Source organism: Pseudochaenichthys georgianus, chromosome 21 (assembly GCF_902827115.2).
Source record: "Pseudochaenichthys georgianus chromosome 21, fPseGeo1.2, whole genome shotgun sequence".
Taxonomy (NCBI): Eukaryota; Metazoa; Chordata; class Actinopteri; order Perciformes; family Channichthyidae; genus Pseudochaenichthys; species Pseudochaenichthys georgianus.
In genome coordinates this window covers 14,843,192-14,861,161 of record NC_047523.1, presented here as the reverse complement: position 1 = coordinate 14,861,161, position 17,970 = coordinate 14,843,192, and the positions used below count along the sequence as shown (strand labels likewise).

Genomic DNA, 17,970 nt, shown 5'->3' with positions numbered 1-17,970 from the left:
CCTAAGCACTGCGGTCAAAATCAGTATAAGAGAGCAAAGGCATTCCTCCCTCCTCTGAGTCTCTGCTCTCAGGCCAAATGATTAGAGTGCTTCTAATCAGCAGAGGCTCTGAAAGGACAGCTATCTCCCCGCATTTCATCTGCCTCACTCGCCGTCTCTCACTGCAGCTCTCTCGCTTCTCCTTCAGCGACAACCTATCTGTATGATAGTACGGCTAAAGAGACATACAGAGACATTGAAGGGGAGCGAGCATGAGACAGAGAAAGAGAGATGTATCGATGGTATGTCCAGCAGCTTTCAACAGAGAGCATCATTGTCCTGGCAGAACCCGGGAGCAATCCACAGGTGTATAGCTTCACCCTAGCTGCACCCCTGTGTAGGAGTGTGTGTGTGTGTGTGTGTGTGTGTGTGTGTGTGTGTGTGTGTGTGTGTGTGTGTGTGTGTGTGTGTGTGTGTGTGTGTGTGTGTGTGTGTGTGTGTGTGTGTGTGTGTGTGTGTGTGTGTGTGTGTGTGTGTGTGTGTGTGTGTGTGTGTGTGTGTGTGTGTGTGTGTGTGTGTGTGTGTGTGTGGGTGTGTGTGTGGGTGTGTGTGTGTGTGTGCAACAAGTGAGTAGGTGAAAGAAGATGACAACGCATGTCAGTGGGAATAAAGAGGAAGTCATTGATGTCTTAGTGTTCATTCCCTTAATCCACTACAGCTTTACTTCAAATGAATGTCCTGCAGAATGTGCTGACCATAGACTGCTATTGCAGAGATTAAATATAGTTTAACAAAAGGGTCTGCTACTGTAAATCAAAGTTTCTTACGAATTCAGTAACCAATGTGTGTTTTATTCTCTCTTACCCAGTCTTTAGTGTCTTCCAGTTAATCCATTGTTAAGCAATGCTGCGTATAAATGAATAACTCTTTTGTTTGGAGGTAAAAGGAAAATATGTTAATACCGTAATGTACTATCTTCTTGAGTTTTTTGTCATCTTTATTTTAATGGTTCAGGCTAGGTCTGACATGATTTTGCCCAAAAGGGTTTGAAAGCAATGTTAATGACTGACCCCTGTAGGGATATTGTTTTTCCCTACAACCCTTCACAGCTGGGTCACCGCACAGTTCAGCCACAGATCAGCACCCCTCTGGCTTAAACTGTCCCGTCTTTGTCAATACTATGTCCTCCATCTTTCCTGAGGCTGCATTTTCTCACAGCTGAAAACTGTCTCCAGTAAACCCGTCCCTGAAAATCCTGTTGATGTGTTAGCGTGGACATGGAAAACCGAGCTTCTGGAAACCAATCAAGAAATGATTCTCCAGTCGCAAGTAAAGCTACAAGAGTTAACTTAGCTTACCCTCTTTGTGATCAGTCATGTTACACATCTCATCCGTATCCATGTGAATTTTGTCAAACAACTGATCAAGCTAGAATACAACAGATAAACATATAGAGCACAAACTACAAGTCTGGCTTTATTGCAGACGAACTAGACAAAACAATGAAGAGCATTTGATAGAAAGGACGGAGGTTTACCCAGCTGAGACTGGACTGTGTCGTTTTTCTTAACAGATGCTTGCTTCGATGCATTCTTGAAGTTTGCCAACAAAAAGAGGACAAAAAATGAGGACACAAGCGTTACATGCAGGTTGTGTATGCTTGTGCACTGCATTGTCTTGTCAAAGTACACCCAGGCAGATAACATGCTTTCCGACAAGATATCTTGAATCCCATGTCCATTGTCAGTATGCAACCTCACTTTTACAACAGTATGGGAGGTCCTTTCATCAAGTCAGTTATTTCACCAAGGCAATTGGGAGCAGGTCATATTTTCCTTTTCACATCCAATCAATTCGTCCTAGATCCTTACAGAAACTATCAATTTTTCCTAACAATAGTAATTCCATCTAATTCTTAAATTCCCCACAGGTTATGCGTTTACCTCACGGGTCTACTATAATGTAGGCTTTTGAAGAGACAGAATAATGGAAAACTTCACGTTCAAAGAAACATCCTCCTGTGAAGCTGACAGACCATCAGCCAGTCATATAAGGACATCGAGAAGACTTACACAGCCTCTGTGACACTACAACCCACAGTGACCTTGACTGGGCTGTGAATGAACAGTGGGAGGATTCGCTGAAAGGAAGACAAAAAAAATCACAAAGCTTCACATTCAAACACTGCCGCTTTGCAGAAGTTTGTGTGTGTGTCTGTGTTTGTGTGTGATAAAGAGAGAGGGCAAGACAGAGATACATATTAGATCTTGTCAAATGAAACTCTGCCCACCACAAGAAGACAGTTGGAAAGATTGCACAGACAGACAGACAGACAGACAGACAGACAGACAGACAGACAGACAGACACACAGACAGACAGACAGACAGACAGACAGACAGACAGACACACAGAAAATATGTTATCAGCAGATCTGCAGGGTCTGTCTGTCTGTCTGTCTGTCTGTCTGTCTGTCTGTCTGTCTGTCCGACTGTCACACACCTTGCGAAGCTGAGCCCTTATGGATTGTTTTATGATGACATATCCACTGCGCCTAGAGGGCCACCTGACATTCCTGACTCTGAACCCCCACTACACACACACAAACACACACCACCTCCACAAATCTCCCTGTCCTCTCTCCTTGTGTATTACTGCAGGCAATGAGCAGCAGACACCTCTCTCACCACTCCTGTTCCTCTGTCTCTTTGTCCTGCACCGTGGGGACCCATTTTTCCCAGAATCATTAAGACATATTTTGACTTATGGTTAATGTTTCCATTATCTTAAGCTGCGTTTAGGTTAATATTGTCTCAAAAGTCAAAACATGAAAATAATGATATTCTTATATTATTTATTTTTGAACCAACGAGATTATTTAATACATGTAGGAAACCGGTGTTGTTCTTCTCTTCTTATTTCCAATTGTAATGTATTATTTAAATATGTTAGTTCCTTTTGTATATGCTGCATTGAATATATGCATCTCTGTGTTTTGACCACACTCCATAAAAACGCAGACAGAATGGTATATGAAACACAGAGAGGTGTGTGAGGTGCTGTGAAGGTATATCAAACATGATTAAGCCCCATAATACAAATAAAACCAAGTCAGGTGAGATCGTTTAAATATCAGGTTGACAAGAGACTTAACACACGTGGTAAATACAGAGCACTTACCACCAGAGTCCGATGATATTGACCGGGCAGAGCAAGATAAAGAACAGGGCCAGTTGGATCCGTGATAGACGAACCCTCATGGTGAACGCAGCAAATCCTCGAGGAGATCCCCCGGCAAAGTTTACAAAACTGACGAGCTCAGCCAACACAGAGTTGGATTATTTCTTAAATACATAGGAGGTCCTTGATTTCTGTCGGTAGCAATAAAGCTCACTGGAAACTGTCTGTCACCAAGAGCGCGAAAAGTTCCTCATCCAAATCCTCTTCGGTGGGGCGCATCTTAATGCGCAACGAAGTTGGTCAAGAGGCTACTGAAGAGATGTCCGCTTTCAAAAGTGTGGTTAACCTCTTCATTATCGTTCTGCACTATATGTCGCTGCACAATAACATGCTTTCAAAAAGGTCAGATGAGGAAGGAGAAGTGTCTCAAAGCCGGGAAGTCCTCTGCGGGAAAGCGTATACGGTGGTTATGAGGACAATCGGGAGTCTCGCCACTCTGGGGATATTAAAAACAATGAAATTATATTTTTGAAAAAAGAATAGCACTGCTGTAAGAAATACATGTGTTGGAGGTTCTTCGTTGTCTGCGCGCTGTGCCCTGACGTACAGATTAACTTGGAGAAGTGGTTTTGGGTGCGCACCGGCCGCATGTAGAGGAGTCTGTGTGTGCCACAGTCTGTCGATGTGTTTTCTTTGGATGATAAAGGGAGGAAAAATGCGCTCTTCTTCTTCCACCTTGGTGTGACGTCGCTCCGGGCGAAGCGAAATCCTCGCTGTCACTCAGAGAGGGAGAGAGAAAGAAACTTCAATTAGTTTCAGGAGGACCCGGCTGAGAGCAGAGAGGGGGTAAACACACACACAGACACACACTCTGTCACACAGTGTGTTTACGGTGCACCCGAAATTAGAGTTTATGGAATGAGATGATGTCAGCGACAGAACAGGTGTGGTGGTACCTTTTTTATATATCTGTGCCAACAGGCTGGCACCTTCTGAAGTCACCTGAGGAGCTCCAAACAAGCCGTTTAGGACAGAGAGTGAATACAAGAGATGCTGTATGAGAAACCAATGCGATTTTGTAAAATTGCACGATATAAATCGATTTTAATATACCTCAACAATGGAATTATGATCAGTAGAAATGGCCATGACATGGGACCTTTAAGAAGACTTGTTTTGTGTGTTATGCGTGACTAAGTGTGTGTGTGTGTGTGTGTGTGTGTGTGTGTGTGTGTGTGTGTGTGTGTGTGTGTGTGTGTGTGCGTGCGTGCGTGCGTGCGTGCGTGCGTGCGTGCGTGCGTGCGTGTGTGTGTGTGTGTGTGTGTGTGTGTGTGTGTGTGTGTGTGTGTGTGTGTGTGTGTGTGTGTGTGTGTGTGTGTGTGTGTGTGGACTGGATAGTATTATCACCTATCTGGCCAAGGGCATATCCATTGAAATATAACACCACCATACTGTAGTCGCCATAAAAGCACTGACACCCGACTTCGTTCCACTGCAGGGATCCAATCAATCACAAGTGTAACACAAGGCAAACTCACTAGAACGACTTTCTTTTATGAAGGCCTCGGATTTATTAACTATTGCACAAACCATAACCTTTGCTGTACCTCATATTTAAAGTTGACAATGAAACGTGTCAACTTGATGCAAACATTTCTAGTGTTAAAAATAGGAGTCACATTTTACTCAAGGTGGAAACACTAGTTGAAGTGTCATTTTGTGCCCAGAGTCCCATTCCCATAGTCGCATGTTAGATAACCTAGTCATTTCAAATATATTGACAAATTACTATGTACTATGTATGAACCAGACATACTCTGCCATCAATGTTGTGTTGTCGATTTGTTGAAGATTTTTCTTCATTTGCATGTGTCTTTGCAAATTTGTATTTTTATATTTGCATAGTTTTTTTAAGTGAAGCATGTTTCTTGCACTTGTCGTCCAACGTTTTCCTGCATCATCGACATCAACCTGTACAGACTTATGATTTGTCAAATTGTATTTTTATGCATTATATTGGTCATATAATCATAGTGTGGTAATACATCTGAAAATGTGACAAAAAATATGGCTATGAAAGCGTAATTCATGTGCTTTCAAAACACGGTTCTGTCTTGGGAATTTCTTAAATTGTCCCTGTTCTGGACTTGTTCTCATCATGACATTTATATTTTCTGATAGTTTACTGACTTTTTTTTCAATGAAGCTGTTTGGCAGCAACACATTAAGCCTACGATTTCAGATTTCTTGAAAATGTATCTTTGAGCTCTCTTTTGGGCATCAAATCCATTCAAGTCCTGAATCAATTCAGTCTATAGATTTCATTGAAATGTATCATATCGTGGAAGAAAACAAGCTTATTGTATTGCATGCATTCAGTGTTGATGGTCGACTGTAGTAAATGCAGACCTTTCAAATGTATATTACATTTGAGTGGTTGTGACCTGACATGCCACTTATTATAGCATGCCCTTTCTCTTAATGGGGCATAATAAAGGCTTATATCTTTTTAAACTTTAGAATGGATGAGGCTTTTCACCTATCAGCTTATAAATGTATTAGCTACTGGATAGAGAGCAAGATCATTTCTTCTTACTCTGAGACATTGGCCTGAACTCTTTGAAGTTATTTTTACACATAAATACCACATAATGTGCTTGGACACACTGTGTCATTCCGTACACATGACCCCTACTGCTTAGTGCAGACGATTGTGATACAGCCTTTAATAGGAGTATCAGAATTAGATTTACCACTTTGATGTTGCCAACTGCCCCACTTACCTTTGAGCTGCATTTGGTGGTTCTTCATTTCAAGCCCTGTGTATAAAGATATTTACCATGGTGTTTGAATGAGATTTATATATTGTTCCCATGAAAAAAACGTCTTTATTACAATAAAGATAGTTACATTTATAAAGATAGAATGTTATTTTTATATCATGATGTTGAACAACGCTTTCCAATCGTAATGTACGGTTGCCGACATGTGCAAACCGCTACAATGCTAAGAAACATGCTGCATGTTCAAAAACGATGCACATATTAAAACAAAAATGTCCTTTTTGGTTTTCTCTTAATTCTCTCTTCAAACTAATTTCAAGTTGCATAAGGCGTGTGTTCACCAAAAAGACTCTGATAAATTAATTGTGCAACACCCGCCGATAACCAAAAAGCAGCAGACAAAGTTAACAATTAGCTTGTGAACATGACAAAGCTTTGGATATTTCTCATCATTAGTTTGTAGGGACAAAAACATGGCTGGAATAAGAGCTTATCTTTGTCAGGTCTCCAGGAACATGACTACACTTCTGCTGAACTGAAATGGATTGCCAACACATTAGCCAAAAAAACCTAATTTTGGGAATAAAAGCTTTTTGTGGAGTTCTGTCCATGTTAAATGTTCTTCTGGTTGCAAAATTGTTAATACAGTGATCGTCCACATGACATGAATGCAACATTTGACCTACCATCAAATTGCAAGTTAAACCAGGTAGCTTGAGAAGATGGTAAAATATATTGGAGGGTTAGGGCTAGTGGATCTCCATTGTGGATATTTTCCCAACTCAACTGAAAAGTTTGAGGACAGTCGGTTGTAACAGAACTGCCAATATAGGTCGATGATAGATTGAATTTTATGAAAAGCGCCATACTGTTTTTATAAATGTAACTTTATTACATCTGGTTATGTTAGGCCATTGCAGGCATCATGCCTAATCTCTGACCAGAACCCATAGTGGAGGATTTTTTGTTTTGATAAATTGGTTCACAGTATTTGTGCAGCTAGTATATAATTAGGCTTTTTGAGGCATGCCTCATTCACCCCTGTTGTAATATCAGGGAGCCACACGCTAAATCAAATATGATGCTGTTTTCATCTTCTGAAATCAGTCTCTGCTTATCTCGTGGTCATCTGGCCTTACTGAAGCAACAACATTTTTTTTACTTTGCATAACTCTTCAGAAGGGCTGCATTGAAGTATCTGTTATTACTCTTTTGCTTTGCAGAAACTATAAAGAGTTAGTTCATTAGGTTCACCTTTTACATATTCTTTCTTCTCCATTGCCCTTTTATATATCACAAAACAAGGTGAATGCAAGTGGCTGTTACAGAACATACTTTGATGTTGTAGCAGAGAACTCCACAGAGTGCTGAATTGATATGTGAACTGGGACCACCCGTAACAAAATTAGAAAGTTATGAAAATTGAGTTATCTCCCAATGAGCTATAAATAACTGTGGCATAGTTGTGAGCGTGATCATTGTACTATGCTTTGAACTGGCTGCTCTCTCTCTCCACATCTATCTCTCAAACACCTTACCCTCTCATTCTTCCCCAAATCCTTCTCCATTTCTCTGTCTGTCTCACTCACCCCCAAGTTCTCTCATGTCTTGTCCCTCTCTCTGCTGGTTGAGTGGTGTTTTGTTAGGGAGGGCTGATTCTTCATACTTGGCTGAGGCTTTATGGACAATAAAGCTCTGATTTCAAAGTCCGGCAGGGTGTTGGGCCTGGGGTCTTGGCTCACAGCTTTAGTTGCCTGCTGGGAGGAGACCCTGCACAGCCCCTAACCAGATGGCTATCAGCCCACATACAGTTCATATTATGCATCATGTGTTTTGTTCAAATACTTGTATATATGCAGCTTCCTACTTCACCATCCAAGAGCTACTGAGCTGCACTGATCTCCTCAAAAAGACTCATCTTTAGTGTAATAAGCCCTATTGTGCTTTTTGGGGTTTCCCTTTCCTGTATTGTGTAATAGGTGTTTCTGCATGTAAATGGTCTGCAAAGGCTAGAATCCAAAACTCCCTCCAGAGTGAGTTTCTCTCCCACACACTCCCCCCCTGCCTGAAACACTTTGATTGGACTCCTTTGTTAACTCCTGCGACACATAATGACATCACTACGTTACACTCACACTTCTATGGGCTAGCACTCATACACATTGTAAGTGAAAGGCTATGGGGCGGGACATATCTAAGCGGTTGACCAAATCAGAAGAGATCCTGCCAGCTAACCAATCAGAGCAGACTGGGCTCTGGTTTCAGACAGAGGGTGAAAAGAGGTCCTGCAGCACAGGCAGTATGAGAAAAATAAAGAGCTTTTTGAACATTAAAGCATGGCGACATGTCACAGTCGAGGCACAACATACAAATACACTGAACAAAAATATAAATGCAACACTTTTGTTTTTGCTCCCATTTTTCATGAGATGAACTCAAAGATCTAAAACATTTTCTATATACACAAAATAACCATTTCTCTCAAATATTGTTCACAAATCTGAAAAAATCTGTGATAGTGAGCACTTCTCCTTTGCCGAGATAATCCATCCCACCTCACAGGTGTGGCATATCAAGATGCTGATTAGACAGCATGATTATTGCACAGGTGTGCCTTAGGCTGGCCACAATAAAAGGCCACTCTGAGGCTGCGGCCCCACGAGGACGAAAACGGCTAAACGCATAGGATTAATGCAAACGCAATCGCAAACGGCTTCCGTCCACATGCAATAATTATCCGGATAGTGTCTGCCCACACGAGACTGCTCCGTTTAGCTCCAACCGCTGGAGAAGCTGCAGTACATATGCAGGAGCCTCTACGTGGCGCTGTAACTTCCTCTACAAAAGCAGCGAAGAAGCATGGTTGTCATGGTTGCCCTTCTGTTTATTCTCCGCGGTGAGAAGTTTTTCGCCAGTCAGCGTGTATTAAAGTTGAAATCTTCCGGACAAAATTATAAAAGTGCCGGTCAAAGGTCTTCTTTGTTATTTATTGAGCTTTAAAAAAATTAATAACGACTCTATATAATATAATGATAAAATACACGGAGCCTCTCTTTTTCCTCCCTCTCTTCAGACAGCGTCAGTGTCTGTCTCATGCAGCAGCTCATCCAGTAATCAGTGACCCGGCCGACAGTAAACATAAACATATTTATAACTAGTTTAGTTTGAGAGGTAATTAAAATAGCTAAGGGTGATGATCTGACTTGAAGTGTGTGTTTTGCTGCAGCGGGAGGAGCTTCAGGTGAGCAGAGCTGCGTGTCTCCGTCCTGTCAGATTAGACTTCACTCGCGAGAGAAAGATAAATAATCTGAATTCAGGGTGCAGTTTACTTTGACGCGGGGGTGAGCAGCAGAGGTGGGGAGAGGCGGGGCTATTGCCTCATCATTATTGCTGTAGATGTTGCACAAACAACTGTAGCATGGTCAATAGCGTCCGGAGCACTATAGCAACTCTGCGATCCGCCATTGTTGTTGTTGTTGGTGGCGAAACACTTCAGCACTCACGGAGGTGAGCAGAAGAGGTGCGGAGAGGCGGGGCTATTGCGCAATCACTATCAGTGATCTGAAAATGTCCGTATAGGGCGCACACACGGAGCTGTTTGACCCCCCAGAGAGTGGCGTATGCATTTCTATCCACCTTGGGACCCGTTGTCGTTTCCTCAGTCGTTTAGTGCTGTATTCGGTCGTCCTCGTGTGGCCGAACGGTCTATATGACACTAAACAGTAACGCAAACGGCCGAATTCGTCCTCGTGGGGCCGCAGCCTGAAACGTGCATTTTTGCTTTATTGGGGGGGTCTGGGGGGGTCCGAAAACCAGTCAGTATCTGGTGTGACCACCATTTGCCTCACGCAGTGCAACACATCTCCTTCGCATAGAGTTGATCAGGTTGTTGATTGTGGCCTGTGGAATGTTGGTCCACTCCTCTTCAATGGCTGTGCGAAGTTGCTAGATATTGGCAGGAACTGGAACACGCTGTCGTATACGCCGATCCAGAGCATCCCAAACATGCTCAATGGGTGACATGTCCGGTGAGTATGCTGGCCATGCAAGAACTGGGATGTTTTCAGCCTCCAGGAATTGTGTACAGATCCTTGCAACATGGGGCCGTGCATTATCATGCTGCAACATGAGGTGATAGTCGTGGATGAATGGCACAACAATGGGCCTCAGGATCTCGTCACGATATCTCTGTGCATTCACAATGCCATCAATAAAATGCACCTGTGTTCGTCGTCCATAACATATGCCTGCCCATACCATAACCCCACCACCACCATGGGCCACTCGATTCACAACATTGACATCAGAAAACCGCTCACCCACACGACGCCACACACGCTTTCTGCCATCTGCCCTGAAAAGTGAAAACCGGGATTCATCCGTGAAGAGAACACCTCTCCAACGTGCCAGACACCATCGAATGTGAGCATTTGCCCACTCAAGTCGGTTACGACGACGAACCGGAGTCAGGTCGAGACCCCGATGAGGACGACGAGCATGCAGATGAGCTTCCCTGAGACGGTTTCTGACAGTTTGTGCAGAAATTCTTTGGTTATGCAAACCGATTGTTGTAGCAGCTGTCCGAGTGGCTGGTCTCAGACGATCTTGGAGGTGAACATGCTGGATGTGGAGGTCCTGGGCTGGTGTGGTTACACGTGGTCTGCGGTTGTGAGGCCGGTTGGATGTACTGCCAAATTCTCTGAAACGCCTTTGGAGACGGCTTATGGTAGAGAAATGAACATTCAATTCACGGTCAACAGCTCTGGTGGACATTCCTGCTGTCAGCATGCCAATTGCACGCTCCCTCAAAACTTGCGACATCTGTGGCATTTTGCTGTGTGATAAAACTGAACATTTTAGAGTGGCCTTTTATTGTGGCCAGCCTAAGTGTGTAATAATCATGCTGTCTAATCAGCATCTTGATATGCCACACCTGTGAGGTGGGATGGATTATCTCGGGAAAGGAGAAGTGCTCACTATCACAGATTTTTTCAGATTTGTGAACAATATTTGAGAGAAATGGTTATTTTGTGTATATGGAAAATGTTTTAGATCTTTGAGTTCATCTCATGAAAAATGGGAGCAAAAACAAAAGTGTTATATTTATATTTTTATTCAGTCTAAATATATCAGCAATTAAACAAAATCTTCAATTTCTCTTCACACAATACGTCTCCTTGCAGTATCAATACTAATTCAGTTGACTTTTATATTTGATCCAATTGGTAGATAGGTAGCAGTGCACAGCTGATAGACAGGGTAATTTTCAAAGATATTATAGATTTTCTTTGAATTAAAGAATGTAAATACTGAGTTGAGAGAATAGTCAGGGGTTTTGGGTGATGGGAGACACATCTACAGTATGGATTCAGAATTTCAACCGCTTACCATTAAATTACGGATATACCTTTCTATATTAATGTGTAGAACTACAATATGTGAAATAATATTGGAATATCCGGTAAAATTATGTGAAAACATGAATAAAACAACACATCTTCAGATGTTAGAAAATACATAAGTGTCCTACACTAATAATAAAAAGTATAATTTGTTGTGTTAACACTTTAAACTTCACAGTTTTCTAACCCGCACCGCCTAGTGGTTAAAGCACGTTATTGAATTGTTTTGTTGAATATGTTATATTTGATGGAAAAATATTAAGAGTACATACAAAATAGTGGGAAAGTAGAAGGTCAATGATAGAAATATAGAACATAAAAAAGTCAAGAAGATATTGTAAATGACCTCAATAAAACAGTTTAGTGCAGGATGTACAAAGATCTTAATAGGAGGATGTGCAAAACGGAAAAACGAATTAACCTTTATTTAAACATTAAAGAATACTTTAGGTTAAGGTCTTCTTTTAACTGAAGAAAAAAGCTTTGGGGGTATCTACAGATACATATTAAGCCTGACAAAGTACTTACCGTCTAATATATTGCTTTCCTGAAATGTTAACCATGATGAAGCACTTATTTTAACTGATATTATACACATTAATGATACTCTTATGTATGTAGATAGTATAAGAAATGTGCAGAATATGACAGTTTAATGGTGGAGGTACACACATATTGATAGATGTCTTGTAATGCACTGTTGAGGAACCTGCGACCCAAGTTTCTCATCATTGCATAACTACACTGTAGTTGTGTATATGATATGTCAATAAACCTTAGCTTAGAAAATCTTGAAATCTTGAAAGGGATGTGCAAAATAGTCATTATATACAGTCTTTAATTAACTATTTGTAGAGAATAACGAGTAATGAATATGTAGTGGAGTAGAATTACATGAATGTCATGTGGGTATATTAATACTGCCCATGGACACAAACAATTTTCACCCATTTATTAATTATATGTTTTAAATTTGACACCAATGTGTTTCTTATCCCCTAAACCTCCAGGGGTGTACACAGTTTAATACTGGCAACTTCTAATTGTGGGAAAAAATGAAAACGTCTTTTAAAACTACAATTCCCAGTAGAGACGTGACATAGAACATGTTGCGAAACACAATAGCCAGCATGTGTAGTTCTGGGGGGGGTGGTGCTGGACCCATTCGAGTCCAGTTTTGGATAGTCTGCCGTGGTTTCATTCCATTTCATAGAGCTGTTTGACGCTCGGCGTAACCTTGGCACACTGCCACTCCAACATCCAATCACAGAGCTTGAAGATTAATCACAGGGTTTGTCAAGGCGGGACTGTAGTCCCAAACGATAGCTGAGGATTATGGGTAGTGTATTGTCTTCGGCAATACACTGTTTCTCCGAATCGAAGGGGGAAAACACAAAAACATTGTAAACAATTTAAACCAATCAATGTTGTGTAATTAACAAGGATAAACTGATGTGTTTAGTTGATGAGTACTGCAGATTACTATGGAAACTTTGAGACCGGAAATACTGTTTTCACCCCAAGCTGTTGCCTGGAAACGCAATTCTGTTGACAGTTATTTCATATCGCATTAACACCATATCCCAACGTGCATTGCGGCTAAAACATCCAATCACCGAGCTTCAACCATAGCTGAGGATCTTGGGTAATCAGTTCAGTGGGTGTGTATCGCACGTCTGTTTCCGGTGACTTTATTTTGAAATGCAGTTCCTGACGACAAAAAAGCCCGATATTTTAGAATTAAAGGCAAGGCAAGGCAAGTTTATTTATATAGCACTTTTCAACACAAGGCAATTCAAAGTGCTTTACAAAAAATGAAAGCCATTAAGAAAATGGCATTTAAAATCAGTCATTAAAAAGAAAAGCTAATAAAATAAACATTAAAAGAAAAAATACATGGATAAAAGTTACAGTGCAGTCTAAGATATTAAACAAATAAATAAAAACAAGGATAATTGTGTGTTATTGCTGCGTAAATAACAGTGTGTTATTTAGAAAAGAATAACAAATTAGAAGGAAAAAAAGATTTAAAAAATACAGATTTCAGTATTCTGAGGCTCTGAGCCCCATTTATTTTACTCACGAACGGCAAAAAAAGTCGATTTAAAATAAAAACAATAATCGTGGCTTGATATTGAGTAAGAAAATGTTTTTATGAACCACACAGCTTCCAGTCTTCAGCCGTTAGCTGTTAGCACTCTTATCTGTTCAGAAACTAGACAAAAGTTAAACAAGAACAAACCACAGACTGTCTGTGTCATGGCAAATACAGTCGCTGGTTTATTTATGTCTGTAGGCCGTTGTTGTGAGTGTGGATGGAGCATATACAACGTTAGCTTAGCCTGATCGATCCGATCTCCATTCAGAAAACACGGATTTTAAAAGGTTTTTCGCCTGCCATCTTGTCTGCAGACCGGTATCAGTATGTTGTTACTTCGGCATCATTTTGAAACGTGTATTACAATTAAATCACGGTCAAATATGTTCATTTTGTTGTAGTTGTAGCCCCCTTGCCAGCGATTCTCTCTGACCATTCAACAGTCGAGAGTGTTTACGTCACTAGTTTAGCATATTCAGCCCGGTTGTTGGCCCGGTCAGAACCTCGATTTTGGCGCGCCAGAAAAAAGGTGAAAAAGTACCCTGAGCCGGAACTATCCCTAGTGGAAAAGCAAAAAAAAAAGTGCTACGTGCTGCAGTGGAAAAGCGCCATGTTTACCAAAAACTCACATTGAATCAAGGGAACCAACTACACGAATGCCCTAACGAGAAACCTCCATATGAATGCATTTGGCTATATCTAGAAAGCGTGATTTATTTTGGATATGTATACTTTAGCCTTCTGCCGAACGGACATTTGTCCACTTTTATGGCACACAAGTCACAGCGGAGCGTTAGAAAATGATATTAAATACCGTAGGCCTACTGGAAAAGAGAATTGTACTGCGTCATTCTCGGTTTGGATTATCTCATGTCAGAAGGCTTGTCTGTATGGAAAAAAAGCAGAATAAACAATCAGTTGCAATAACTTTGGTTTCCCCTTGGTCCGCCACTGATTGAACTGAAAGATTATTGGTCCAGGCTATGGAGGGTTCCCTCCCTCCCTCTATTCCACTTAGGAAAGGCTAACAGGCCTAACCCCTGTACTGCCACACCTACGGCTACACACACATTCCCCCTCTCACGCTGTTTTCATCTGGGCGTGAAATGGATTCCTACTGTCTGCCAGAATGCACCACCTATCTATGGATGTGATTCGATTTCACCCTCCTTCTCTTTCCCTGTCTTTCTTTTTCTCTGCCACACGTGTGCCCTTTTGTTTCCATAGAAAAAACTGCCTCGCCCACACTGCAAAGTCCACAAAACACATTCCCGGGGTGGTTATCATCGAGAATAGATTAGAAATCCCAATATTTTATATGACAGCTTGAATAAGATCTAAATCAAAAACACATGATGGTCCTAACCTTTTTAAAACAAACCACGCAGTCATCCCTGGAATCCCCAGGAGAAAGGTATGTTCATGAAATTCCTTCATAACTGGCACACACACACACACATACTGAAAGTGTGAGAGAGGTCGTAGTATAAAATATTGATACCTCTCCCTGCCACATGATTTTACTTGTCCAGAAGCAGAGAGTCTGTTTTTCAAGAGGAAGGAACTGAAGTTATGCAAAATGATGGTCTTGTTACAGCAAGTAATGAAAGTAAACCCTGTTCCAGGCAGCTGCTTCTCACTGAGGACGGCTGCAATCTGTCAACAAAAGCCACATGATTCAATGCGATTCAGATATATCATGCTTTTTCTCTCTCATAGGGCTGGGCCGTTGTCAGTGCTCTGACCCGATCATAATTGGACACAGATTATTTGGATAATAACAAACACAGCTGACACATAACTTCCCGTTATCAGGAAAACATTTTAAATCTGCAGCGAGTTGATATTAAGCAGGTACACCTGCATTTTAAAATGAACCATATACAGATCAGTTCTCAGTAAGATCTAACTTATGTCCCTTAAATTGCCAGAGGAATCTTTATTTGTGGCACAATCCCCCCCTATATTTGTACAGAGGAATAGAGAGTCCAGGAGAAAACACTTAACTTAGTGGTGTCTGTGCTAAGCCCTTATGTTCAGCACTGTTTTATTGGATTGCTTATGTAAATCTTAAATGATTATTTAATTGCTTTGAAGGCAGAAATATAAAGAAAAAGACAAATTCTAAACAATAGAACTTTTCAATATTTAGCTCATAAATGTACAAGATTCTGGCTATAAAACTGCTTTTGATATATTAAACAGTTTTTTGCTAAATGTACCGAGCAGAAGAGGCTGTGACATGCATTTACTCACGAGCAGAACTTTGAGACTTTCATACTGTACTGTATATTTGTACTACTTTTGTATTTGACAGCTATGGTTACTGGTTACTTTTCAGATTAAATGTGCCCTAGAAGCATGTTTTAAAAGTGGGCCCCTTTTTAGTTTCTTATGATTACATCATTATTAAAGGATGTATTTTCATCATCACATGGTTGACGCAATTTACATTCAGACAAAGGATTCTTGGCATTCCAAATATCTACAGGTGGCATGATGCACCAAGAAAAACAGCAATTTGCAGAGAACATGAAAACTGCAAGCTGGCAATCAAGGAGGTAAACTATGCAGGTTAAATCTTAAAGAAATTGCTTTGTATTTAACATGTACATGTACAAAATGTGTATTGGTGACAGTAGAATTCGTAACACTTACTTACACTTTGTGTACAAAAGCACTCAGGGTTACTTTAAGGTGTTACAGATTCATTTACCCAATAATTTAAAAACAGTTGTAAAATTAGCACCCTCTCAATGAGTTAAAATACTGTGTTACATGTTGCAATGAAAAATATGTGTGGATTACGGTGGCCAACAGGTGCAATCGGGCTATGAGGTCGCAAAACACTTCGACTGGCTGCACTTTCAAAAACAATGCAAATATAAAATCACTAATGTGCCAAAACACATGCAAATGATGAAACATCTTCACCAACTTGACAACAAATGTGCAGCATTTAGAAAACATCCACCAACTGGACAAAACATGTGCAACATTTACTAAAAGCGTTGCATTATCAAAATGCTGCAAAAACATGGTGCAAGAAGCTCAAAACACAATGGAAACAGGGACACTGAAAAAGTAAAGCACACAGCTGGGACTGAAGTGCTTGTTGACGTTCAGGGATTGTAAAGTTGGCAAACTGTCACTGGAAACGTACCTAAATGTGATCGCATGATTCCTTCCAATATTATTGCTGACCTACTGTAAGCTAGCTAATGTAGCTTTCCAATAGTCTTTTCAAATATACTGACAAAACACTTACAATTATGAAACAGACTCACTCTGCGAGTTTTGGGCCATAGTAACACATTGGCAACTGTTGGCCACCGTGGCTGGTACATGTAAGGGACCGCAATAAATGCTGACTGTGTGAAAGTTTTAAACCACTTAAGTGTTGGTGTGATGAACTCTTCATTCTCAAGTAAAGTTATCCATTTTGACTAATCCAAAGCAGCAATTATTTTGGTGAGTCACATCCTTTTGTGAGTAATGATAAAGTCAATGCTGAACCTATGATTATTAAATTAGATTTGGTCAAAGCCTGTGTGTTTGTGTGTGCATGTTTATAAATGAACAAGTACAGGCATGTGATTCCACTCTTCAACAATTAATCTTGTCTTCATATAATTTTTTAAATGTCCAACGTTTGTGATGCAAATTAATGATTTTCATTCTAGACCATTCAGTAGGTGGTAGGCGTCTTTTTTTGATTTTTTTCTTAAGATAATTATTTATGAAGAAATCGGTTGATTCAGCTTTACCACTGCAAAGGAAATAAAAACTGACTGAAGTTGTACTCACTCTTCCACTATCCTCACACAACACACACACACACACACACACACACACACACACACACACACACACACACACACACACACACACACACACACACACACACACACACACAGACAGACAGAGTGACTATTCAGTGTGATTCATCAGCATTACCGGCAGAACAGTAACTTTATTATAACAGATCTTATCTGTCTGCCCTGCTCGATATTGGAAAGCTCTGGGTCTTTTTACTCTTTCTTCTTTCTCCAACTTGCGTCCAGAGGGCTTGTGGTTTTGCAAAGAGATAGAAAGGGGAACCAGCCAGATGGGCAATACCTCTCACACACACTCAAATTCAGAGATATGGGGTGGAGATGACATTCGGATCAACCTTCTCTGTGTCTCACCAGCCAGACACAAACAGCTCTCAACATAGACGCATTTTTAACAACAAAAAACAGCACAAAAAAAATAATAAACATGTGTTGTGCAAGCATTGTGAAATAAAAGCAATGTGAACTTATCTGAAACACACGGTTCATAATGACAAAGTCATGCATCACTAAAAAAAACATGTTGTCTGTAGTTGAATAAACGATAAACACTTTATTCCCAGGGTTTCAGATACCAAATTCATTTTTCTGGTCCTTTTCGTCTCAACTGTGTTAATTCTATTACCGCACTTCCCTAGATCTCCTTTCCCCATGTGACCTTAAAGGGGCACTATTATTATTTTTAGGGGTTTCC

The 17,970-nt window shown here is 40.7% G+C and overlaps 1 protein-coding gene across 1 annotated transcript in view; it reads right to left on the bottom strand.

Moving 5' to 3' along the window:
* wnt6b (wingless-type MMTV integration site family, member 6b) overlaps positions 1–3,849 on the bottom strand; it is a 29,214-nt gene extending 25,365 nt beyond the window's left edge. The window contains exons 1-2 of the mRNA XM_034109381.2: positions 3,765–3,849; positions 3,158–3,653 (exon numbers count right to left, since the gene is read on the bottom strand). Coding sequence (XP_033965272.1) covers positions 3,158–3,237 — 80 coding nt within the window. The 5' untranslated portion in view covers positions 3,238–3,653; positions 3,765–3,849. The remainder of the gene's footprint in view (positions 1–3,157; positions 3,654–3,764) is intronic.
* Between the last annotated feature and the right edge of the window lie 14,121 nt (positions 3,850–17,970).